At 42.0% G+C, this 26,567-nt stretch overlaps 1 protein-coding gene across 1 annotated transcript in view; it reads left to right on the top strand.

The window, feature by feature from the left end:
- The window catches only part of EPSTI1 (epithelial stromal interaction 1), a 100,008-nt gene that overhangs the window by 42,941 nt on the left and 30,500 nt on the right, over nt 1–26,567 (top strand). Inside the window, exons 7-8 of the mRNA XM_002691775.6 lie at nt 13,356–13,449; nt 25,205–25,288. Coding sequence (XP_002691821.2) covers nt 13,356–13,449; nt 25,205–25,288 — 178 coding nt within the window. The remainder of the gene's footprint in view (nt 1–13,355; nt 13,450–25,204; nt 25,289–26,567) is intronic.

Raw genomic sequence — 26,567 nt, 5'->3', positions numbered from 1 at the left:
GAATGTACTCCTGCAGTACTGCCTTTTCCTTAACAATCGAACGACTGTGACTATTTCAGTTGGCGGCTGAGAACAGACCAGATTAATGGTGCATTAAGTCTGCTATTCTGGCTGGGGACAGACTCAAATTTCATGGTGGAGAGTTAGTTCTAGGATTCTTGAGCATGAAAGTGAAGGGTAGAAATAGGCTTCTAACCTTGGCATAGTTTTCATCATTATTTTACTCTGTCATTGTTTACTGCTTATAAAGGGTGAAATGTGATTTTTCAGGATTTTTTTTTTTATGAGTCAATAGTACTGGTAGATTTAAGGATCTGAAGTAACAGTTAATAAACCTGTGTGTGTGTATTGTTATAATCAAAGAAAGGATGTTGTTTTTTAGATTTTTTCAAATTTCAGCATTTTTAATTTAAATGGTAATTTATTTTGAGTCACAGTCATCTTTCTAACCATGTGGCTTTTGGATGCATGTCAAGACAGGTTTGAATTTGGAGACTATATAACGAGTTATGGGGGCTAGGGTAAGGTGTGAATGGGGCAATCAGATGGATTTTGGGTGCAGGTGTTAGGAAAAACAGTGCTCTCGTACGGATTTGCTGGAAAAATGAGAATTGTGTGTGTTTTAAGCATTTATAATTTTAATTCCTATCTAATAATCATTTAATATAATAGATTATACATTTGTATGGTTTTAAAAATATAGAAAGTGCGTGGCTCTTTTAAATGCTATTTCAAAGTAATGAGCTGCTCTACTATTGAGAACTTAGGGTATTTCAGCCATATGAGGCATACTATATACATTTTTCATTTAATTTTTAGATCAATCCTATTAGAGATATATCATCTTTATTTTAGGTGGAGGGATTGTGTAATTTAAATTCTACCCTTCACTTTCGTGCTTAAGAATCCTAGAACTGACTCTCCACTGTGAAATTAGAGTCTGCCCCCAAAGTCACAGACGCAGTGAACGATGCAGTCCGATCTTGGTCCTGAAATTTGGGGGGCTAGGGAAAATGAGCATTTGAGAGGTGTGGTCAGGAACATCTGGCTAGGGGTGGGTGATAAGCACTGTAGCTCCATGGCATTGGGCGGGGATGCTGTGGGGAAGACTGTTGGTCAGTTCAGAGATAAAGGCTTGGACAAAATTGACTTCTGATTCTTCCAAGGAAGATCTAAATTTTGCCTGCAGGAGGCAAAAGAAAAACCGAGGAATTATGTCTGCTTTCTCTGATTTTCCTCACACATGAATGACATCCTCCTCCAGGTCTCACATGGGATTAATTCCACAGTTAAGCTTACTGTAGGGTACCTGGGCTTTTGTGAACTCTCCTGGGTGGACTCAATATTTCTAGGGGAGAAGGGGCTCGGTTCCTTTTTTTAAAAATTAATTTGTTTATTTATTTTTGGCTGCACTGGGTCTTCACTGCTGTGTGCTGACTTTCCAGTTGCCGTGAGCAGGTTTCTCCTTGTGGTGGCTTCTCTTATTGTGGGGCACGGGCCCTCGGGCCTGCAGGCTTCAGTAGCTGCGGTGCCCTGGGGCTCTAGAGCACAGGCTCAGTAGCTGGGGCACACTGGCTCAGTTGCTCCACAGCATGTGGCGTCTTCCCAGACTAGGGATTGAACCATGTTCCCTGCATTGGCAGGTGGATTCTTAACCACTGGACCACCAGGGAAGTCCAGGGCTCAGTTCTTAAAACCTTGGTTGAAAAAGCATTTGGAACCAAGCTCATTCCCAAATAGGACCTTCTTTTCCCATTGCCAAGCATCACCATTCACTCCACCTGCCGATGGTAATGTTGGGAAGTTTTCTTCATTCCCGCCATTGGAGCTATGCATCTCTTTTACTTCCGTTTGAATGATAGTGTGATTAGCTCCTAGGAGGCACATCTTCATCTGTTTTAGTTTCTGAGAGCCAGGGATCCAGGCAGGTCTGCTGAATAGGCATACTTAGGTTCCAAGTTTGTCTTCTAATATGCTCACAAAACTTCTAATGCCCTTCATGGGAGCTTCCAAAAGACACTTAAGGGCCAAATTGATCCCTTATCCATATGGTAGGCTTACATCCAACCTCACATTTTATAATCCAAGTAAGGTGAACCAAAAGTCATCCTATTCATAACTTTCTGTCTTATGCTAATGAAGTGAACTTATAGATACCAAAAAGCCTGATAGGATTTGGGCCTGTGTCGGGTGATGTGGGAGAGGGTTTGAGAAGACAGGGCTTTGTTCTGGGTTGGCTGTTATCAGCAAGCAGGAGTAATAGTGATTAGGTATCAAGTATCTTTTTAAACACTTTTTATTTTACATTGGAGTACAGTTGATTAACAGTGTTGTGTTAATTTCAGGGGTGTAGCAAAGTAGGTATCAGATATGTTATTTAAAAGGAGGCGAGATCAGAGTGAGACTAATACTGTAATTGATTAATAAGCAGCAGTCTCTATCATTTGCCAAAATACTGGGGGTTTAGTTTAATAGTCATTTTTGTAGTTTAGACAAGGTTCATACATTTTTCTTTGTTCAGCCATGTCATGGAGTGGTCTTATTTTTTCATAAGCCATAAAGTGACCTCCTCTGAGACTGATGTTGTATGAAATTACTTTCAATAGGAGAAGACCAAGGTTTAGCTATGAGTGCCAGGCCAGCTCCTGGATGTCAGGAACAGCTTCTGCCTTTCTTAGGATATGATTAATAATTGGTAAAAAATAAAAAGTTGACTGGCCACTTACTTACAAAATGGTTTCACTTAAACTATCTCATCGCTGGAACATCATACCGTCAGTGCTCCGCCCTTGGGAGGGTATAGCAGGACACAGATATACCAGGGACCAGACTGCCTGCCTGGTCTCAAAATTTAACTTCTCTCCTAACATTTTTAATCTCTCTGCTTTATTTTTTTTTTTTTTGGCTGCAAGGCATGTGGGAATCTTAGTTCTGCAATGAGAGATTGAATCCCGTCCCCTTTCAGTGGAAGCGCCAAGTCTTAACTACTGTACTAACAGGAAATTCCTGTTTAACCTCTTCGAGCCTCGGTTTCCTCATATGCGGCATGGGGTGGGGCTAATATTTGCTAAATCAAAAGAAGATTAATCAATATAAATCACGTAAGAAATCAGACATAGTACTTGGAGGGAGAAGGTGGAGTATAAAGGAATGGCAAACAAGAACAGCAGAGGAAGGAGAGAGAGACCAGCGAACTCTCGCCTTTACCTGCAAGGGTACAGCCGAAGAACTTCTAGACAAGAGATTCACTGAGAAGGCCCCAGGGCCTGAAAGAGCTCCCGGTAAATGTACTATGCCTGGTGGGATATGCACCACAAGCTACCTGCATAGCTAGCCAATTTGTCACTTCTGTGTGAATTCTAAGATATTTACTTTAAAATGTCACCACAAAATGAACTCTGGTCAAACAGATAAGGAGTCCTAGAGAGAGGAAGAGATATCAGAACCATTGTGAATAAAGAAAACAATGACATTTATAGTCAAATACATGATTAACGTTTTTCTTTTTCATTATTAAGAATCAATGGGATCAAATTAAAATCATGGAGGGCTTCAGTGCTAGAAGAGGCATATGGATGGAAGAGAGAAGGTTAGGAAGTAAAACAAGTATTATTTTTTGTATGAGTGAATGCTAATGAATTCCAGATGTTGATGGAAAAAATGAGTAATTATGTTATTATATATTTAATTGTATTATATGTTTAAGTAGGATATATAACAAAAACATAAAAAAGTCAAATGAAAAATTGATAATTACAACAAAAGGCAGAAAAGGGTGTGGAAGTTTTATAAGCAACAAGGGAGTAGTCACAGTAAAAGGTTCAGTTCAGTTCAGTTGCTCAGTCGTGTCCAGCTCTTTGCGACCCCATGGACTACAGCACGCCAGGCCTCCCTGTCCATCACCAACTCCCAGAGTTTACCCAAATTCATATCCATTGAGTCAGTGATGCCATCCAACCATCTCATCCTCTGTTGTTCCCTTCTCCTCCCTCCTTTAATCTTTCCTAGCATTAGAGTTTTTTCAAATGAGTCAGTTCTTCGCATCAGGTATCAAAACTATTGGAGTTTCAGCTTCAGCATCAGTCCTTCTAATGAACATTCAGGACTGATTTCCTTTAGGATGGACTGGTTGGATCTCCTTGGAGTCCAAGGGACTCTCAAGAGTCTTCTTCAACACCACAGTTCAAAAGCATCACTTCTTTGGCAAAAGGTTATATAGGCTAAATTTCCTTATTAAAAAACCTTTCAGATTGAAAAAAAAAAAAAAAGGCAAAAATCTAGCTGTATGTTACTATTAGAGATACCTACGACAACAGAAAATAAAAGCACAGAACATATATCCATAAATGCTGATAAAAAAAGGCAAATGTAGCAATATCGAGACACAACTGAATTCAAGATGAAAGCATTCAATAGGATAAAAGATATTTTATGCAGATAAAATATGTAATCCAAAAGATAATATGAACTATAAATACCAATAGAGATGTGAAATATATGAAGCAGAAACTGCTGAGGTCTGTATGTAGATGATGGATGTGTCAAATTTTCCTTTTATTTAACTAATTCTCCATAAAAATTAATATGTCATCATGTGAGCCAAAAAAATTTCATAAGGCATGGAGGATATATGAATAACATGACTTGGCATGATTATACAGACATAGTTACAAAGTATTGTGCCTAGTTTATGAAAATACCTATTCTTTAAAAATATGACTTAATCACCATTAGCCATGACTCAAAGCCCTGGAATAGGAAATATCAACCCACTCCAGTATTCTTGCCTGGAAAAATCCATGGACAGAGGAACCTGGCTGGCTACAGTCCATGGAGTCACAAAGAGTCAAACACAACTGAAGTGACTACGCAACAAAATGACTCAAAGACTCTCAGTAAATTCCCAAAATACTCCCCAAATCTATAAAGTCACCATTCCTAAGGGGACAAAATGTAATAAAATTAGAAATTAAGCAATAAGAAATTTTAAAGTCTATCCACTTAAAATTTTGTCTAATTACCTTTTTAAATGTTAGGTCACCATCTGTCACCATATTGGATTTATTGTGGTGACCATTTCATAATGTATAAAAATATCAAAGTCACTATACCTGAAACTAATATTATGTGTTAATTATTATTCAATTAAAAAATAAAGATTCAGGTTTCCTGGGAGGATGGGGGAGACTATTAGGATAAAAAATTTTGAAACCAAAACTGAATTGTAAAGTAATTACAAATTACTTTAGGATAAGAGAATATAAAGTTTAAAGTATTCTGCATCTTTTATTTGATTCAAAGGTAGGGGAAGAATCGAAACTTATTTTTCAATGTTAAACTGCAGATTGAGAGTGGCAATCTGATTTTTTAAATTCTAAATTCACACTGATCTGTTTTAACTACACATCAAATAAAATAATGAAGAAAATGAAAAAAAATCTATGGAATGTGACTATAAAATTATTTCGAAAATGTAGAGGTTTAAAAGCTTTTAGAAAAATGGAAATAAAATAACAAAGCACATAAAATAAATGCCAAAAAAAAAAAAAACCCCAGAAAGAAGGAATAAATAAAGGGAGAAAAGTGATGAAGTTGAATAGAATAATTTATCATCGATAAACCAAAGCCTAAGTTTTTTGTAAAACTCTGATAAAATGGATAAACTTTTGACTTGTCTGAGTAAGGAATAAGGAAGAACTCCAAGGATAAGAAAGGAAGTATAACCACAATTCTAGAAGAGAAATCCTATGTCCTGCTTCTGTTAATTTGTTTAACAGATTTCCTAATTTATTTCCTAGGAAAGAGTATGCCATTAGACTTGAAACCTGAATAGAATAAAAACTCTAAATGGAAGAGAAAATGTTGTTTGATCTCATCTTAAAAAAGACAGTAGGCCCAGCTGGTTTGAAAACAGAAAAAGAAGGCAACTTTTTCAGTTAAGTCAGGAACAGGATGACAAGAGTATTTGCTATTTACAACTGATATGGATTTTTAGATAGGAAATTAGAATTTATTTCTAACAAAGAAAGAACTTAAATATTGGAAAGGAAGAGATAAGTGACTCTGTTTATCTAAAACCTCTCAAGGGACTTAACTAAAAAACTGTTAGAACTAATCAGTTTGGCTATCATGAATGAATCTAAAATCAATATGCAAATACTTCTGTCTTCACATCATCAGACACACCATCAAAAGTCCACTGTAAAATATAATTAAAAGAAAAATTTCATTTATAATATCTATCAACATTGTAAAACAGGTGAATGTAAGTCTAATAGACTTTTATATATAAAAGAAAATACCTAAAATAAGATGAAAATAAATATAGAATATCTATTTACTATAAGAGGAAAAAATCACCATTGTAAAGATAATTCTACTCTTCTTCATATATAAATTAAACAGGACCTTTTATGAAATATGATAAGCCAATTTTAAAGAGAAAATATTTAAAAAATAGACAAACTTGAAAAATTGAAGGGAAAAGGGAGAAGAAGCTGGTGACATGAAGCATATACAACATAGGTATGGTAATAATAAAAAAGCGTTATTGGCATCGCAATTAATAGTGAATGGAAGAGAGTCTACCATTCTCTTAGTCGTGTCCGACTCTTTGTGACCCCATGGACTGCAGCATCCCAGGCTTCCCCATCCTTCATTATTTCCTGAAGTTTGCTCAAACTCATGTCCATTGAGTTGATGATGCCATCTAACCATCTCATCCTCTGTCATCCCCTTCTCCTTCTACCCTCAATCTTTCCCAGCATCAGGGTACTTTAGCTGTTGATACAAGTATTTTTTTTCAAATCAGCATCAAAAGAACAGATAATTTGACAAATTGTATTAATTCAACACAGAATGTAATGAACGATGCTTTTAAAATTTTGTGGTAGAAATGCCTTCCTATGCTATGTGTACAACTTAGAATCCATAAGAAAAAAAATACAGATTTGACTACAGGAAACACTTATGCTAGATGACATAGTGAACTACATTACAAGTAAGTGATGGTCTAGGAGAAACTATTTGCTTCAAAAATAATAAAGGCTTAGTTTCACAAAGAACTCTTACAAATTAATAAGAAAAAAGACAACTCCAGAAAAACTGGCAAAGGGATTGAAACAAATAGTCCAAAGAGAAGAAATATAAACTAAAAAATATTTGAGAAACACAGATAAAATTTTTATTCCAATGCATCGATAGTATCTCACAGGAAATGTGCTTTCATATATTCAACAGTTTGTACTGTACCTGGTGTGTATGAGCTTCCCTGGTGGGGAAGTTTGTACCAGTATGTACGGCTTCCCTGGTGGCTCAGATGGTGAAGAATTTGTCTGCAGTGCAGGAGACTGGATTCGATCCCTGGTTGGGAAGCTCCCCTGGAGAAGGGAATGGCCGCCCACTCCAGGATTCTTGCCTGGAGAATTCCATGGACAGGGGAGTTTTGTGAGCTAGTCCATGGGGTCACAAAGAGCTGGACACGACTGAGCGACTAACACACTTACCATTACGTGCCTGGCGCGTGTCAAGCACTGTACTAGGTTAGCAAGTTCTTGGTATGTGTACTGTATTACCGAGCGGTGCTCCTTTGGCCACCTTCTGTCTAGGCGCCCTTCACTCGTTTACCTCACTGTCTGTGCTCTGCAGCTACTGGAGTTTGTGTGTCAACTGACTAGGTGATGAGAGAAGGAAAAACTACTCCATCCACCCTGCAAGGCAAAAAGAGAGATTTGTCACTGCTCTTTTTTCAGGGAGCGTGCCTTCCTAATTATGACTCTTGAGGGTTAAAATGGGTCCTCTAACATTTTTATTAGCACCTTCTTATCTGTCATGGTTCAGCATCGGATGTGGGCAACCAGGCAGAGGAAGGTGCGTGGCACACCTTGTAACCCTGGGGTGCAATGGCTGGCGGACACCTGACTCATGAGCTCTTACAGATCACAGTGAATGTTTTTAAACAGATTGGTTTTTTAAAAAATCCTTGTTGTTTACCTTTTTTTATATATGGTACTGTGCATCTGTTGATCCCATACTCCCAAGTTATCCCCCCACCCCCTTCCCTTTGGTAACTATTATAAGTTTTTTTTTAAATATAAATTTATTTATTTTAATTGGAGGCTAATTACTTTACAATATTGTATTGGTTTTGCCATACATCAATATGAATCTGCCACAGGTATACACATGTTCCCAATCCTGAACCCCCCTCCACACTATCTCCCCATACTATCCCTCTGGTTCGTCTCAGTGCACCAGCCCCAAGCATCCTGTATCCTGCATCGAGCCTGGACTGGTGATTTGTTGCATATATGATATTATACAATGCTATTCTCCCAAATCATCCCACCCTTTCCCTCTCCCACAGAGTCCAAAAGACTGTTCTATACATCTGTGTCTCTTTTGCTATCTCACATACAGGGTTATCGTTACTATCTCTCTAAATTCCATATATATGCGTTAGTATACTGTATTGGTGTTTTTCTTTCTGGCTTACTTCACTCTGTATAATAGGCTCTAGTTTCATCCACCTCATTAGAACGGATTCAAATGTATTATTTTTAATGGCTGAGTAATACTCCATTGTGTATATGTACCACAGCTTTCTTATCCATTTGTCTGCTGATGGATATCTAGGTTGCTTCCATGTCCTGGCTATTATAAACAGTGCTGCAATGAACAATGGGGTACACGTGTCTCTTTCAATCTGGTTTCCTCGGTGTGTATGCCCAGCAGTGGGATTGCTGGGTCATAAGGCAGTTCTATTTCCAGTTTTTTAAGGAATCTCCACACTGTTCTCCATAGTGGCTGTACTGGTTTGCATTCCCACCAACGGTGTAAGAGAGTTCCCTTTTCTCCACACCCTCTCCAGCATTTATTGCTTGTAGACTTTTGGATCGCAGCCATTCTGACTGGCGTGAAATGGTACCTCATAGTGGTTTTGATTTGCATTTCCCTGATAATGAGTGATGTTGAGCATCTTTTCATGTGTTTGTGAGCCATCTGTATGTCTTCTTTGGAGAAATGTCTATTTAGTTCTTTGGCCCATTTTTTGATTGGGTCATTTATTTTTCTGGAATTGAGCTGCAGGAGTTGCTTGTATATTTTTGAGATTAGTTGTTTGTCCGTTGCTTCATTTGCTATGATTTTCTCCCATTCTGAAGGCCGTCTTTTCACCTTGCTTATAGTTTCCTTTGTTGTGCAGAAGCTTTTAAGTTTAATTAGGTCCCATTTGTTTATTTTTACTTTTATTTCCAATATTCTGGGAGGTGGGTCATAGAGGATCATGCTGTGATGTATGTCAGAGAGTGTTTTGCCTATGTTCTCCTCTAGGAGTTTTATAGTTTCTGGTCTTATGTTTAGATCTTTAATCCATTTTGAGTTTATTTTTGTGTATGGTGTTAGAAAGTGTTCTGGTTTCATTCTTTCACAGGTGGTTGACCAGATTTCCCAGCACCACTTGTTAAAGAGATTGTCTTTAATCGATTGTATATTCTTGCCTCCTTTGTCAAAGATAAGGTGTCCATAGGTGCGTGGATTTATCTCTGGGCTTTCTATTTTGTTCCATTGATCTATATTTCTGTCTTTGTGCCAGTACCATACTGTCTTGATGACTGTGGCTTTGTAGTAGAGCCTGAAGTCGGGCAGGTTGATTCCTCCAGTTCCATTCTTCTTTCTCAAGATGCTTTGGCTATTCAAGGTTTTTTGCATTTCCATACAAATTGTGAAATTATTTGTTTTAGCTCTGTGAAAAATACTGTTGGTAGCTTGATAGGGATTGCATTGAATCTTTAGATTGCTTTGGGTAGTATACTCATTTTCACTATATAAGTTTTTTTTTTTTTAATATAAACTGATTCTTCCTTGAACATTAGAGATGCTGGTTGTCTTTTCTAACAATTTTATTTTTTAAAGCCTTATAGGAACTATCTTTGCCTTTCTGGCCTATTTAAATGAGCCAACACATACACATTTCACTCTCTGTGATCTTTCCCATATATTTTATCCTTTCAAAAAGGTCAAAAACTTTTTGATTGATGAATTGCCATTAACATTAATATTCCATCATCTTACATTATAACCAGCCATATCCCTCTCCTTCCCTGACTTTCTCGCCCTCCAGTTTCTCCTTTCAAACCCCCACTTGTCCTCAAACTAGACAAATCTTAGTGGTACTGAGATAAATGCCTGTTCATTTTTATACCATGGGCCTAGGCAGCTGCTAGACCTGACGCCTGGACAGCCTTAAGGACAGGTGGTTTCCTCCCCTTTCTCACCTTCTCCTCCCCTAAGGTTCCAAAATAACTAAGATGCCGAGCTTAACCCTTGAGAATTCTACTTTTTCTGCTGTTCCTCAGCCCTTCTTGGCCTCTCCTCATGTCCTGTGAAACTGATAACCTAAACTGAGAGGTGATTCTCTTGTGTATATTATGTTGTATTAGTAGGGTTGGCTAATTGCTGTAATCAACAAACCTCAAAATAAAATAATTATTTGAGCCCTATTTTTTCTTCACGTAAGATATGGGCGAACAGATGAGAAGAGGCCCCCTCCCCGCAGATATTCCGACACCGAAAACAGTGGTTCTACCACCTTTAATACACAAATGACTTCCAGGATTGTGCCAGGGCTTGTCCGTATTCCAGACAGCCAGAAGGAGGAGGGGAATGTGTGGAGGCTCATGCATGGGAAACTTATTATCAGTTCATCCTGGAAGTGGTGTGCATTACTTCCTTCCTCATTTTGTTGGTCAAAACCACCATGTGGCCAACCTTAGCTGCATGGGAAGCTAGGAAATATGGTCGGGTTATATGACTAGAAGAGAACTCTCATTTTGATGGATATTTAGAAGTATCTGCTACAACAGAATTATGTCCAGGTGATGCTACCCTAAAGAGGCCTTTTAGGATAAGCCATAGGCACCACCCTAAGGACAAGTAGGAAGGATGCTTAAGCGTCCTAAGTTGGAGATGAGTTAAGGTTAACTAAATCTTCAAAACCAGTCTGTTATTGGTGGTCCATTCTCAGGTGTTCTCTGGAGAGTAAAGGAAGGGATCCTGGATCTGTGCCTGGGTCAAAGTGCTAACGTGGGAGAAGATCACCGCCCCCTCCCCCCCTCATTAGGTGACAGAGTCATGGTGGTGGCAAAGACGGAACCCCAATAAAAAGGTGACTCAGTGCTGGAGTCTAGGGTTCCGTTTTGTTGGACTTCCCCTCCAGTAGATGTTTGTCCTGTTGAGCCTCAAGGAGGTTCTTTATTTTATTTTTATTGAATTTGACCATAATTACCTACAGGGATTCCAATCCAGTTCAGCCAATCTATTGATAACAGAAAAATGCCAGTTAGCCTGGTAGCTTGGAACTTGTCTTGTTTGTAAAGTTAATCACTTGGGAGTAACCCACATTCTTCCCAGGCCCCTACTGGTATGCCTCTGGCAGTCCCGTGGCCCTGGCACTGTGCTCTGATCTTGTGGCATGAATGGGGTGGTGATCATGGGCACAAAGGCCGTGGCTGCTGGTGAGCTACCCAGCCAGCTGTGTGCTTGGCGTTGGCAGGTAGGAAGCATCCCTCAGAACACAGTGCGGGGCTGCTGGTATACCTGGTCTGAAGCTCCTTACTTGCTTATCATGGTGCTTCTTTTCCACTGCTTTCTCACATAGTCTGCTCTCAGCTAAGGATATTCAGAAATCTCAGCCAAACTTCTGGCAACACTCTTCTTTTTACACTTGTGACTGATGGCTTCATAAAGCCTCAGACGATGGGGCAGCTTCCAGCTTCTGCGACATCATTAGTCTCCTTGTCTACTCTGGGCAAGATAAGCAACCCTAGACAAATGGAAAGGCTGCTCGTCTCAGCTGCTGAAGCCTTGTGTTTCTTTGGGTTATGTTTGTCGCTTAACTTTCAGCTCTTCCTTTCCCAGCTGAAGATTCTGACCTTGTTCAGATGCCATGTTCTACCTAAGTAATTATTTGAAGTGATGTTGGCACCTCTGTTTAACTTCTAATTCCTTATTTTGATTTCCACCCTCACTGGATACCATTTATTCTTACCAGACCATTTGTGTCTCCTTTGATGCCCATGCCCTAAGTGCTTGATAAATTGGATCTTAGCATCAGGCCTAAAATATGAGGGGGGAGCCGAGGGGTGACAGAAGGAAAAGGCAGAAGGAAAGCAGGCTGCCAGGGTCTCGTGCAGTATAAACCAGGCCTTGCTGAGCTGTTTGATTGTGAATATGAAGTAAGAGGATCAAAGTTCCAGCAGTTACATGGGGAAAGGACAAAGCAATAGAAATTCATCAGTGGGAGGCAGAAAGGGGCAGTCGTTAAAGTAAGGACTAGGAAACCATTCCAGCATTCTATGCTTGACACATGTGAGGGAGAAGTTGGGGTGACGGTTTGGATTTTTAAGGGAAAAGCAACTTATTAAAACTGAGGGGACTTCCCTGGTAGTCCAGGGGCTAAGATTTCGTGCTCCCAATACAGGGATCTGGGCTTGATCTCCGGTTGGGGAACTGGATTCCATGTGCTACAGCTAGGCTAGCATGCAGCAACTAAAGACTCCATGTGTTGCAACTACAAGATCCCACATGCTGCAACTGAGACCTGGTGCAATCAAATAAATCAACAAAATATTAAAAACACTGAGGCTATGTCTTGGTATGCCTTTTGCAATCTCTCAGAGCTAAAAAGAGATACAGATCAGAACTGGCAGCATGTCTTTCTTCCATGGAAGGTACAAATGAAATGCAAAGGGGTGTGTGTATGTATAGGGAGAGGGCCCATTCCTGCTTTCAGAATTCCAAAGGGGTCCATGACCCGTAAATGGTTAAGCATGACAGGCTTGGTGGCTCTGGGTATCCTAAGGGTAGTCCAAGCCACGGGGGCAGTGAGATGACTAGCAGAGAGACCCCTGGAGGGTGACGAGCCTGAGGTGGCAGCACCGTGGTGGGAGGGACACCATACCACGGGAGGGATGTCGTAGGGGAGGGACGTTCACTCTACAGCCCTACACTGAAGTCTGGGTGTCAAGCTTCAAGTGCTCAGATAGGAAATTAGGGCCCATACTGTGGAGTCTGATAGGGCATTTATCTCCATGTCAAAGGACACAAAGAGAAAACAATGAAACGGTAGGCTCACATTCCACAAGCCTAGTGTTATATTTTCCCAACTGTGAGGTGCCGTCTTGCAGTAGCATTTGCTTGACGTTGTACTCTACCATGCCCACAAACTCACCTTCTGTTCCATCGCGGCCGCTTTTAGTCACCGCCCGATAGAGGTCCAGGCAAGTATCCAAAGGCACAATGAGGAGCGAAAGTTCTTCTTTTACAAAGGCACTAACACCTGTTTGTGTTCCTGCTAGCAAAACTGCCGAGTTCTTGAGAAGATTTGAGGCAGACTTGCCACGCAGAGGGGCCTGTCCAGTTGCTGGTGATGACCCACAGCCTTCAGCTTGGGTGAGTGGAATATCACGCAGGGTGCCGTCTGGCACTTTTTAAAGTGGATGAAGATCGGGGCCACAGAATGACTTCTACAGCACAGAATTTTGGAACTAAAGGCAGAGATGATCTGAGCTGAAAGTGACCTCAACTATTGTCTCAGCTGTAAAACAATGCTTGCACTTGTTGCCAACATCATGGCCCCTGGGACGAGCAGCAGCCTCTGAAACCTTTGCTGTCACCCAGTCATCCATCCCTCAAATGTGATTTTTTATATAAATACTGTCATGCTGCCAAGTTGCTTAGTAGTGTCTGACTCTTTGCGACCCCATGGACGGAAGCCCGCCAGGCTCCTCTGTCCATGGGATTCTCCAGGCAAGAATACTGGAGTGGGTTGCTATGCTCTTCTCGAGGGTATATTCCCAACTCAGGGATCAAACCCTTATCTCTTGTGTCTCCTGCATTGGCAGGCAGGTTCTTTACCACTAGCACTGCCTGGGAAAGCTCCAAAAAGGGCATGTTGCCTCCTCATTGGGGAATCAAACCCCTGACTCCTGCGTGACAGGCAGGGATAGTCACCACTGTACTAACAAGGACCAGGCACATACAATTTCTGCCTAGAAGGACCTTAGTCCAGTGAAGAGGAGAACTAGGTATAGAGCAGAGTGGTGAGTGTAGAGGATAGAAACAGTCGGAAAGCTGAAGCTTAAAAGATGAGTCACAAGGGAGTCATTCCAGGTGTCAGGAATTAGAAGAAAGAAGGAAGGTATAATGGCAAGGAAAAGCGTGGATGAATTTTGTGCAGCTGCAGTTGAGAAGGGCAAGCTAGGAGCCTGGAGAAGTCAGGAGCCCTGAGGAAAGTTCCTCAGCTGTAGCCGTCTGGGCGGGGTGGTTCATTGGGTGGGCTGTCTTGGGTACTGCAGGATGTGTAGCAGCCCTGACACCCTGGGCAGAAGATGCTAGAAGCATCTCCCGGGCTTTGAGGCTCCAGAGATGCCACATACAGGAAGCTCCTGGTGCCCATGGTGGAACACCACTGCCGACCTGAATGAACTTGAACTTCATTCTGTGAGTCCTGAAGGTACTGAGATGTTTTAAACAGGGACGCTTCAAGGTCACCTTTGCATTTTGGCTGCTGGATCACACTGGTAACCAGGTGAAAGATGGGTCTGAAGTAACAGAGAGGTCTCTGAGGCTTCCATATTAGACTCAGCGAGCGATGATGAAGGTCTGAAGCAGACTGGTGGGTGAGAGGATGGAGATGAGAGTGTGGGTCAGAGGGACGCTTAGGAGGTGAAAAGGGCAGAGCTTGGTTACTGACTGACCAAGTGGGGGCAAGGATGACCATGGGAAAGGGTTGTAAATGAAAGAAAAGGTTGTTTTAGGTTTTAGAAAAACAGCTTTTCAGCGTCTGGGGAGGTAAACGAGAGGCTGTTAGAGATATCTGATTGCCCTCTTCCCCCAGCCCTCTTTCTCTTTAGTGACCACATTTTAAAATGTCAGGAAGATACTATGACACTCCTTGGGAAAAGGTCATTCTACTCTTACCAGAAACCTCTCAGTGCTTCTTACTTTTTCTGGGCATTGAAGGCCACGGTGTCCCAAAGTCCAGATTTGCTAAATGTGGGCTCCACCAGTCGTATCAAAATCCATCGTCCCTCTCATTGCAGGGTACTGGAGGGAGAAGTTTTGAGGAGCTGTAGGTAGTAGGGTTAATCCCGTGTAGAGATGCTCCTTGACATATGTCTACACGGCCTTTTCGTGATGGAGGAGGGGAGGCAAGACCGGAGTTGGATAGCTTTACCACCTGGGTGCTTGGCTGGCAGGACGGTCTTGATTTCTGTTTGAAGGGTCTTGAATCCTGTGGCTGAAACACCTGTGTGCTTGCCCTATTGATTTTGGCTCATTTCTTCAATTGAACAAGATCCTCCTGGAATTTCAATATTGTTGTCCAAGGCATTAGTAATCTCTCCCAGAGCTGCATTTCCTGTGGATTGATTAGTGCCTTAGTCATAAGATCCTCAGGCTATTAATAGAAAACATACAGCAGGATTGCACCCAGGATGGCTCCTCACCAAGAGCATTCAACAGCGGCTTCCATTTTGACACCAAACTAGTAATAATTTGTGGGTGTTCAATATATTTCCTGACTTGTTACCCATATTGTAGTCTTCTCATACTGTCTAATCCATATGCATGGAATTCCTCAGAGAATGCACTGCAGAACCATTTTTTAAATGCTTTAGGAAAATCAAATATGTACATTACACCTCTGTGAATTTAACGGCAGACACCTTCAGTTTGCCTTAATTATGGTCAATGCGCAGAAGGTGAACACTGCGTGATACCCAAATATGTGGGGTGTGAGGAGCTGCAAGGTTTCAAGTTTTTTTTTTTTTTTAAGCTATTTCAGTTTTACTACATAATACAACTTTCCTGAGAAAATGGTTGTTCTTACCACTTCTTTAAATGTGGGGCTACCATGACAGATGGGAATTTAATAAATACTATATATGATGTCGGAGAAGGCAATGGCAACCCACTCCAGTACTCTTGCCTGGCAAATTCCATGGACAGAGGAGCCTGGTAGGCTGCAGGGGTCTGTGGGGTCGCACAGAGTCAGACACGACTAAAGCGACTTAGCAGCAGCATATATGATGTCGATGTAAAAAACAAGAAAATTCCTGTAGGTCAGAATGTCAGAGAGGAGGAATTCACAGTGTTTGCTCACACATGGATGGCTGTAGTTCTCTATGCTGGGTGTGGAAGCAGACGTTCCAGCAGCATCCTCCCCCACTCCCCAGTCGCTATCATAGTGTATCTCCAGTTGTGCATCATCCCCCCCACTCCCCAGTTACCATCATAGCATGTTTCCAGTTGCACCATCAGTGTACGACCAGTCTCTGGTTTGCTTTCCCCTGCCTCTTCTACTGAGATTAACACTTTGAGAAAAATATCACCTCATTCTGTTGTTCCATGGTCCAGTGGCTCCCCGTCTTTGGGAGAATGGCATTGAAACATGTGTAATATCATGTATGAGACGAGTCGCCAGTCCAGGTTCGATGCACGATGCTGGATGCTTGGGGCTCGTGCACTGGGACGGCCCAGAGGGAGGGTATGGGGAGGGAGGAGGGCGGAGGGTTCAGGATGGGGAGCACGGGTATACCTGAGGCGGATTCACTTCGATGTTGGGCAAAACTAATACAATATTGTAAAGTTTAAAAATAAAATTAAAAAAAAAAAAAAGAATCAAGTCACAATGCCCTAGCTTATGCACAAAGCCCTCTCTGTGCCTCCACCCCCCTCCTCCCCCACAGCCCCCCTCTCTGTGGGCCTGCAGTCTAGGTCTCTGCTGCTCCAAGTGTGGTCCATGGCCCAGCAGTAGAGGCGTTGCCTGAATGATGCTGCAGACCTGAATCAGCATCCACAGTTTAACATGGTCTGTGGCTGATGTGTGTACAGGTTTATGTGTGAGGAGCACTGCTCTCTATTCATGCCTTTCTGGCCCCTGCTGCTAAGTCACTTCAGTCGTGTCCGACTCTGTGCGACCCCATATACGGCAGCCCACCAGGCTCCGCCATCCCTGGGATTCTCCAGGCAAGAACACTGGAGTGGGTTGCCATTTCCTTCTCCAATGCATGAAAGTGAAAAGTGAAAGTGAAGTCGCTCAGTCGTGTCCGACTCCTAGCAACCCCATGGACTGCAGCCTTCCAGGCTCCTCCATCCATGGGATTTTCCAGGCAAGAGTGCTGGAGTGGGGTGCCATTGCCTTCTCTGTTCTGGCCCCTACTACTGCTACTTTCACTTCCACCGCTCCGAACACTTACTGCAGATTGCTTTAATTTCTATCCATGTGTCACATGTCCTTTAAAAAGTCAACACTGAAAGGCATAGGTCTCTCACATGCCATTCAAACCCACTTCTATTCCAGTTCTTTACATTCTTAGTATAACGTTTCCTTTGCTGCTGTAGTGAATTTTTGCCGTTTTAGGGGCTTCAAACACAAATGGAATCTCTTGCAGTTCTGGAGGTCAGAGGTCAGATATGAGGAGGAAGGGACTGAAGTCAAGGTGTCAGTAGGGCTGGTTTATTCTGGAGGCACGAGGAGGAATCTGATCCTTGCCTCTCCCAGTGTCTCTTGGCTGCTGCTGCCATTCTTTGGTTCTTTAACCCGTGTGTGTGTGTGTGTGTGTGTGTGTGTGTGTGTGTGTGTGTGTGTTAGTTGCTCAGTTGTGTCCAACTCTTTGTGACCCCATGGACTGCAGCCCACCTGGCTCCTCTGTCCATGGCATTCTCCAGGCAAGAATACTGGAGCGGGTTGCCATTTCCTTTTCCAGGGGATCTTCCCTACCCAGGGATTGTACCTGCATCTCTTGTGTCTGCTGCATTGGCAGCCAGATTCTTTACCACTGAGCCACCTGGGAAGCCCCTTCCTTGACCTGTGGCTCACTCTAATCTTGACTCTCATCATCATATCACCTCCTCTCCACTCTGACCTTCTTGCCTTCCTCTTGTAAGGACCATTGTGATTCTGTTGGTTCTACCCGTACCACACAGGTGCCTCTCTCTGTGTCCCGATTCTTGATTTCTACAAAGTTCCTTTTGTCATATAAGGTAACACTGACAGCTTACGAGGCTTCCCTGGTGGCTCAGATGGTAAAGAATCCGCCTGCAATGCAGGAGACCAGGGTTCAGCCCCTGGGTTGGGAAGATCCCCTGGGGAAGGGAATGGCTGCCCATTCCAGTATTCTTGCCTAGAGAATTCCATGGACAGAGGAGCCTGTTGGACTACAGTCCATGGGGTTGCAAAGAATCGGACAAGACTGAGCAACTAACACTTTCACAGACAGTGTGCAGGGATTAGGATGTGGAGCTCTTTGAGGGGGCTGTTATTCATCCAGCCACACTCCCTTAGCTGTGTCTTTTGTTATTTGGCTCTGAATATGTTAATGAAGTTTTCTATAAAGAAAGCTGAGTGCTGAAGAATTGATGCTTTTGAACTGTGGTCTCAAAACTGTGGTCTCAAAAACTCTTGAGAGTCCCTTGGACTGCAAGGAGATCCAACCAGTCCATCCTAAAGGAAATCAGTCCTGAATATTCATTGGAAGGGCTGATGCTGAAGCTGAAACTCCAATACTTCGGGCACCTGATGCTAAGAACTGACTCATTTGAAAAAGACTCTGGTGCTGGGAAAGATTGAAGGCGGGAGGAGAAGGGGACGACAGAGGATGAGATGGTTGGATGGCATCACCGACTCAATGGACATGAGTTTGAGTAAACTCCAGGAGTTGGTGGTGGACACGGAGGCCTGGCATGCTGTGATTCATGGGGTTGCAAAGAGTTGGACAGGACTGAGCGACTAAACTGAACCCAACTGATGTTAGTAAAGTATATGGCTATCTGTTGATTCATCTATTTTTAATCTTATGATTTTTTCCCCCTAATTCTCCCCATCTAATCATTCAGTATCTCAGGCTTTCCTTTATTATGACTCTGCAAATATTTTTCACTGCCAAGCCAGTTATAATTTACATTTTCTTTCTTTTATAACTTCAGAAATCTTTCATTTTATTTTTCATATTTTTAGTTTCCTTTGAACATCTGACTGCTTTCCTTTAGCTTTTGTGAGTGTTCTACAAAGTGCCTCTTGATGCAAATTTCCATACAATTTTCCACGTTGTGACTGTCAGATTAACTTGTCAATTCTGGTTTTCTTTCCCTTCTGCAAACCTCCCTCCTCACTTCATCTGGGCTGGTTGATTTTGAAGCCTCCAACAGCGCTATAGTTCTGGGACTGTCCTTTCAGGGAACAGTTCCCGACCTCAGCTGTCCACTGGAATCATCTGGGCAGCGGACTTTAAAGCTCCCTGATGCCTGGGTCACGCCCCCAGGGCTCCTCCTGTACTGTGGCCTGGGCTTTAGGCTTTTAAAGCTCCCTAGGTGATTCTAGTGTGCATCCAAGGATGGGAATCAGGGCTTTACAATCATCCGGGGAATTGCTTTCATTGCTTTCCTGTGTTGGGTTCCCTGATTTCTGGGTCGCATTTCTTCTTTTTTTCCTTTTGCTTTATTTATTTGTGTTGGTGGGGCATATTATTTAGTAGCTTCCCAAGAGAAGATGTATGTTCAAGTTCTTGGATGTCTGAAACTATCTTTATTCAGTCCTCACACTCAACTTGCAATTTTCTAGTAAGTATTCTAAATTGCAAATAATTTTCCTTTACCATTTTGAAGGCATTGCTCTTCTGACTTTGAGTTATTTGTTCCTAAGGAATGCAAGGCCATCTGAATTTTGTACTTATATGGGGGCTTTCCCCTTCTTCCCCTGGAAATATTTCTATATCTCCTTCTCTTTTATTTTTTTCTGGTATTCTGTAATTGCATAATGATGTATCTTAGTGTGAGGGTCATTTTTATTCATTTTTCAGTCTGGAAATTTATCTCTAGTTTTAGATGATTTTCTTGTGTTATTTCTTTGATTTATTTCCTTTCATTTTCTCTTTATGGGATTCTTATTATTCAAATCTTAGGCTTCCTTGATTTATCTTCTAACTTTTTCATAAAAAAGTATTTTTTCCCCTCTAATTTATCTTTGATTACTCCCCCCATCCCCACCTTGTGTGTGAGACTGTGTGTGTGTGTGTGTGTGTTGGTCACTTACTTCCTGGCCTATTGAATTAGAAAAAACTCCTATCTTTTCCCTCCTAAGTGTATCCTTAACTCCTACACTTGTGCACACACACACACACACACAGAGCACTTCTGATACAAAATGTGTGCAGGGTTTTCCCCACCAAGCAGCTCTGCAACATCAGCTAAATGTCCCACAGTTTAACTCAGTTCTGACACTCTGCCTGGAGATAGCATCAGATCTCACAGGCTAAGGACTCAGTCCCATAAGACTGCTCCCCACTTCAGATGCCAGTCACAAGTGGTCAGTCCCCAGGGAACCCAGAGCTTCTGCCCAACTTGGCTACAAATCAAACATATCCACAAGGGACTTCCCTTGTGGTCAGTCCAGTGGTTAAAACTCCACATTTCCATTGAGAGGATTCAAGTTCAATCCATGCTTGGGGAACTAGGATCCCACATGCCATGTGGTACAGCCAGAAAAGAAGTTCCCACAACCCGCACTTGGGATTTAATTAATTTGCTAGAGCCACTCACGGAACTCATTCTACTCTATACTTAATTATGTTTACAAGTTTATTAAAGAGTATGATAAGGGATATAGATGCACAGCCAGATGAGGAAGGATACAGGGAGAGGCCAGGGAGGGTTCTATGCAGAAGCTTCTGTCCCTGTGGGGTTGGGGTAAGGCCACCCTCCTGGTGGATATGTTATATTTGGATATGTGCATCTACTCAACAGTTCCTTGAACCCCTGTATTTCTGGGACTTTTATGGAGGCTTCCTCCTATAGGCACAATCAGTTATTAATTCCATTTCCAGCTCTTTTTTCTTCTCTGGAGGATGGAGGTTTGAGACTGAAAATTCCAAACGTCTAACCATGACTTGGTTCTTCTGGTGACCAGGCCCCATGCAGGAATCATTCAGGAGCGCACATGGAGTTGCCTCAGTAGAACAAAAGGCCCTCCTTGTGGTCTGATCACTTAGGAAATTACAGGGTTTTAGGAGCCCTGAATCAGAGATGGGGTCAAAGACCAAAGACTGGAACAAGAGATGCTCTGAAAGCTCTTATCATTTAGTAAATGACAAACGTTTTAGGGGCTCTGAGCTCTGTACCAGGAACTTGGGGTAGGTGTGTGTATATATGTATACACACACACACACATACATATCTGCCATATTTATGTTTTGGAATGACCCTGATGCTGGGAAAGGTCGAAGGCAAAAGGAGAAGAGGGCAGCAGAGGATGAGATGGTTAGATAGTATCACTGACTCAGTGGACAGGAATCTGAGCAAACTCTGGGAGATAGTAAAGGATGGGGAGGCCTGGCATGCTGCAGTCCATGGGGTCGTAAAGAGTCAGACATGACTTAGTGCCTAAACAACAGCAACAACCTGCCATATATACTATATACAAATATGTATGTGTAGGAAAATTTTAAATATACATCATTTTTTCTGTTATCTCACACATTTTGTTGGTTTTATCTTCTAAATATTTTACTTGTTTGTCTTTTTGTGGGGAAGAGGGGATATTTTTAATTTCTAAGAGCTCCTTTTTATTTTGTTGCTTAAAAAAACAACCAGCAACCTGTTCTTGTTTCATGGATAAAATATCACACTCTATGTCTCAGAGGGAACAGTGCAGGGAGCAGTATAAATGTTCAAAGAAGGGCCCAGAGGCCCACAGCCTGGTACGCAGCAGTTCACACAGGCCTTCCACTCTCACCCTGGATCTGAACACGGCTGTCTTCTGTCCTAGGCCTGTCTGGTTTGGTTGATCCAGAGGATACACTTTTGATTTCCTGTCAGGCTGGGGGCATTAGCACCTGAACTGTCGGGGTGGAAGCAGATGTGGGCGCCTTCCTCTCATCCATCGCCTTCCCAGTAGCTGGTACATCCATCTCTGGGGCCCTCACCTTGCTCTGTGGGGCTAGCTGCCTTCCTGTGGCTCCTGCATCCCCACCCCCCGCAGCAGGGCTTTAGATTTGCTCTTTGCCCTCCTGGCCCCTCAGTGTCTATCTACTTTGTCTTCATAGATTTTTTGTCTGAGAACACTGGTTTCTCTTGGGTTTTTGAAGCTAGGGTTTGTGGTTGTTTCATTTCCTCCTCTTTTTAGGGTAATTGCTGAGAAAAGCATGGAGCAGAAACATTCACTTCACCATCTTCAAATGGGAACTCAGTGCTTGTTACGCATTGAATTGCGTCCCCTGGAAATTTATACGTTGAAGTCATAACTGCCAGTACCTCCGCATGTGAGCCTATTTGGAGATGGGGGTCTTTACAGAGGACATTAAGTTAAAATGAGATCTAATCCACTAGGAAAGGTGCCCTTATAAAAACACGGAAATTTGGTCACAGAAGCAGACAGGTATAGAGGAGGAGGATGTGAAGAGACACGAGAAGACTGCCGTCTGTAAGCAGGAGAGAGGCAGAGATCCTTCCCTCACAGCCATCAGAAGAAACATGTATATATCCTACCGACAATGCGTATGCGACAGATAACTGAGGACCTACTGGTTGGGGCAGGAAACTGCTCTGTGATCCGTGGTGACCTCAATGGGAAGGAAATGGCAACCCACGCAAATGGACATCACATTGTAAAGCAACAATACTCCAATAAAAAAAAAGAAGAAGAAGCCAACTTTGTAGACACCTTGATTTTAGACTTTTAGCTTCCATGTGAGGCAATAAACATCTGTTGTTTAAGCTACCCGGTCTGTGGTTCTTTGTTATGACAGCCCAAACAACCTAGTATAATACAATGCCATTTTTCATTTATTCACAGAATGTCCTGCCCCTGCTTAGTCTGATTCCTACTCTTTAAAAAGCAACCTATGTCTCCTGCTTTGAGACTGTGTCCTTGATCTGCTTTAATTAAATGTCCTTCTTTTTAGCATCCCTTATCACAATACCTCTCATGCTGTACTGTAATCAATAATCTTGTTAATCTTTCTATCTGACTTCCATACTAGGCTATAAGTACTTGAGGCCTGCGGTCCTGTCTGACCTCAGCGATTGTGCACAGGAGGCTGAAATATTGTTTATTGAATGAATATATTATTAGTATAGCTTGTGGGGGAGGATGAGCAAAAGTGTAGTTGAGTAACAAATTTATCATTAATATGTTAAGTCAATACTTTTTGATAGAAAAATTATATGAATATAATTACATAGAAATTTCTGAGACTTCAAGAAAGCTAGTGATACCCATACATGCACACACAACACTCAAGATTAAAATTACATCGTGAGAATAAAAATACAGAAAACCAGTAATCGAGAGTCTTTGCCCGTATTTTTAAAGAGAAGCTTCCTGTCCTGCCTAGGGACCACAGCTGGGTAAGCCAGCACTGGCACTGCAAGTAGCTTTGAACTCTGTAGTTGCGATGCCTTGTGAACTGCCCAGTTTCTGTGGCCTTTTCATTGACACTTACTGTGTCTCACCATTTTTTTCTAAGTCAAATATTGTGCGCTGTGTCCATGTGTACTCAGTCACGTCCAACTCTTCACAACCCTGTAGACTGTAGCTTGTCAGGCTCCTCTGACATAGAATTTCCATCCAAGAATCCTAGAGTGGGTTGCCATTTCCTACTCCAGAGAATCTTGCCGACCCAGGGATAGAACCCACATCTGTTGCGTCTCCTGCATTGGCAGACGGATTCTTTAACACTGCGCCACCTGGAAAACCCAGGACCCATATGCTGATAAAAAAACTCAACAGGTTGAGTTTAAAAGGAAGGTATACAAATAGGTTCCTCACTCAAGTCATCTTATCTGCTTTAACTAAATCTCTTATTCCTCCTTTTACTCCTTTGAATAGAAAATGTGCCAGCAGCCTCTCTCCCCTCCTTTAAGACCTTCTCATGTAAAAATAAAGGGTCACTAGAGAATGATTCCCCACCGTTTATATCTTATCACAGTCCCCTTGTGTTCAGGATATGGATAAAGTCCTGGGATGTGTGTGCCTGTCTGATGTGGCAGGGTTTGGATATATGTGGGCTTTCTGAACACATCTGGACACATTTGGAGCACTGCAGTTCTACTTATTAGTGCTACAGCTCATGCATCCTGAGAATCTCTCTCTTTCCGGCGAGTGCTTCTTCTTATTTGCTGGAAGATGGGTTTTATAGTGACAGAAATGGAGGAATGAATTAAGAACTACTTGAGAAAAATTATAGTAAGGGAAAAGGGGGGACCAGGCTACAGAAGCTTTATGGATTATTAGTCCAAAGAACTAGGGCCTGAAATATGTCGCTGCTGCCATGATGCTGCGAGTAGTTTATGAGAACAATGGCTTTCCTACGTGTTAGCTTATCAGGCTGGCCTTTCTGCCTTCCTGATGGTGGGCTGCAAATCAGTGTGAGGGAGAGAAAGTGTATGACAAATGAACAGATAGAATACTTGAAATCTCATCAATTCCAGCACATGTGGTCTCTGTGCCCATGGCGGGGGCACCCTGACATGGAGGGTCACTGGGACTGAAGGACATCTTACTCTGTGCGCTGACTCTTCCGAGCTTCCCCCTTGAGGTCCTAATTCAGCCAGAAATGATGGCTTCTGTGCTCCTGAACAGACTTCGCTTTCCCTCTCGGGCACAGAAAGGAGCTTCAGGTACACATTAGGGACACAGAGACCTGGAGGGAAATTCGTCTCTGGAATCGCACAGCATCAATCACCAGCCGACACGCCGTTTAATAGGACGTCATTAATGAGCAGCAGACACGTCCGTGCTGCTGCAGCCGGTGTCATCACTGCCTGCCTCTGAGATTCATCAGCTAGTTAAAATATTCTTGAAAAAGTACATTTAACTTTGCTCTGCTTCAAATCCTCCTCACGAGAAGGAATAAACTATGTTGATTATCTCTGAGGGGATATTTTTTTAAAGCTTTTAACAAATGTTTAGAGCATCCTTTAAAGTGTGCTGGATGGTTGTGCTTACACTCGTCTCTTCTTGTATATCCCAAGGGGCATCTGCAGACATATACATAAATCACTCAATTTTAAGCAAGTGTATGTGGAGAGCTGGCTATATGCTCAGGTTGATCTGAGCATATAGCTCAGATCAGAACTGGACCCATGGTAGGTCTGACATTGCGGTGATGCTTTTTCTCATGATTCCTTTTTTTCCATACCATTACAGGCCAGAAGACAGGCTTATATGGATACTCTAAAGGAAGAAGAAAATCAAAAATTGCAAAAGATGAAGGAAGAGCAGCACCAGAAGGTATTCAAAGACCATATTAGCATTTGGTTGCGGTACTAGATAATGTTGAAGAGCTTGAGAGCAGTAATATTTATATACATGAAAATCCTAAAAACAAAACAAAACACCACAGGTGTTAAAAATGGTGAGATGTGAGTATGTTTTAAGAGTATGGTGGTGTGATGGCGGCTTCTGTTCAACTACTTATTGGCTCCTGCTACTTACTCAGCCTCTGAGGGCTACAGTGTGTCTGCTGTAGTTGGTGCCATGGTCCAGGGAGAAGATGATAGAACACTTGGGAACTTCTTTTTTTTTTTAACTTTTTATTTTGTATTGGAGTATAGTTGCTTAAAAATGTGTTAGTGTCAGATATATAACAAAGTGATTCAGTTACACGCATAAACATGTATCTATACTTTTTCAAATTCTTTTCCCAGTTAGCTTGTTGCAGAATATTAAGTGGAGTTCCAGGACACTTGGGAACTTTGGGTCTACAAAATATAACAAGTGCCACTGCCATTTTTAAAATTAAAGATATATGATGTTGCAAATAATGTCCAGAGACCACTATAATGCATAATGGAAAAAAGCAGGCACACAAAATCGTGACACTGGCTTAAATGTTCATCTAAAAATACCCAAGGAATGAAACGACGCACTCTACACGTACACAAATATGTGAGGTGTTTCCAAAAAACACAATATTCCAAATAAAATGAGCAATAGAAATCAGGGAAATGAACACTGAGAAAAGTACTTAATGAATAAGAAATTTCTGACAGGGTAACTGAAAACAGTATTGTGACTTGATGGTCATACCTGCTTTGATTCATAGGCTCAGAGGCTCCTCAACCAAGGATGGGAGTCATGAGAGAGATGGGAGTCAGCTCCAAGGGGCCACTTCGTCCCAGGTCCTTTAAAAAAGCAAAAAAAAATTATTCAGCTAGTGGGAGACCATTATCTTCCCCATATTTATTTTCGAACTTTTTTTCTTGTTCTATTTGTACTTAATATATCCTGCCATTTCTTCCAGGATATCCCTCAAGTCTGTTTCTTCAATTATTCAATTACCTTGAATTCTAACGCCCATTCTGATTTCCTTAATTTGGTTTGTTTTTTCCTCTTATGTCTTTGCTCTACAAGGTAGCTTATTATAGCAATTGAGTGTGGAAATCATATTATAACATATTCATATTATGAAATGTGTACTAATTGTTGTTGTTAGAATTGACCCTCTGAGTGCTCCCTCCTCCCAACAGAGGTCAAACCCTTACTTTTTCATAGTTTCATCCAACATCCA

The sequence above is a fragment of the Bos taurus genome, chromosome 12 (genome assembly GCF_002263795.3).
Source record: "Bos taurus isolate L1 Dominette 01449 registration number 42190680 breed Hereford chromosome 12, ARS-UCD2.0, whole genome shotgun sequence".
Classification (NCBI taxonomy): Eukaryota; Metazoa; Chordata; class Mammalia; order Artiodactyla; family Bovidae; genus Bos; species Bos taurus.
The sequence above is the reverse complement of the archived record's forward strand: the minus strand, read 5'-3'. Positions and strand labels throughout refer to the sequence as shown.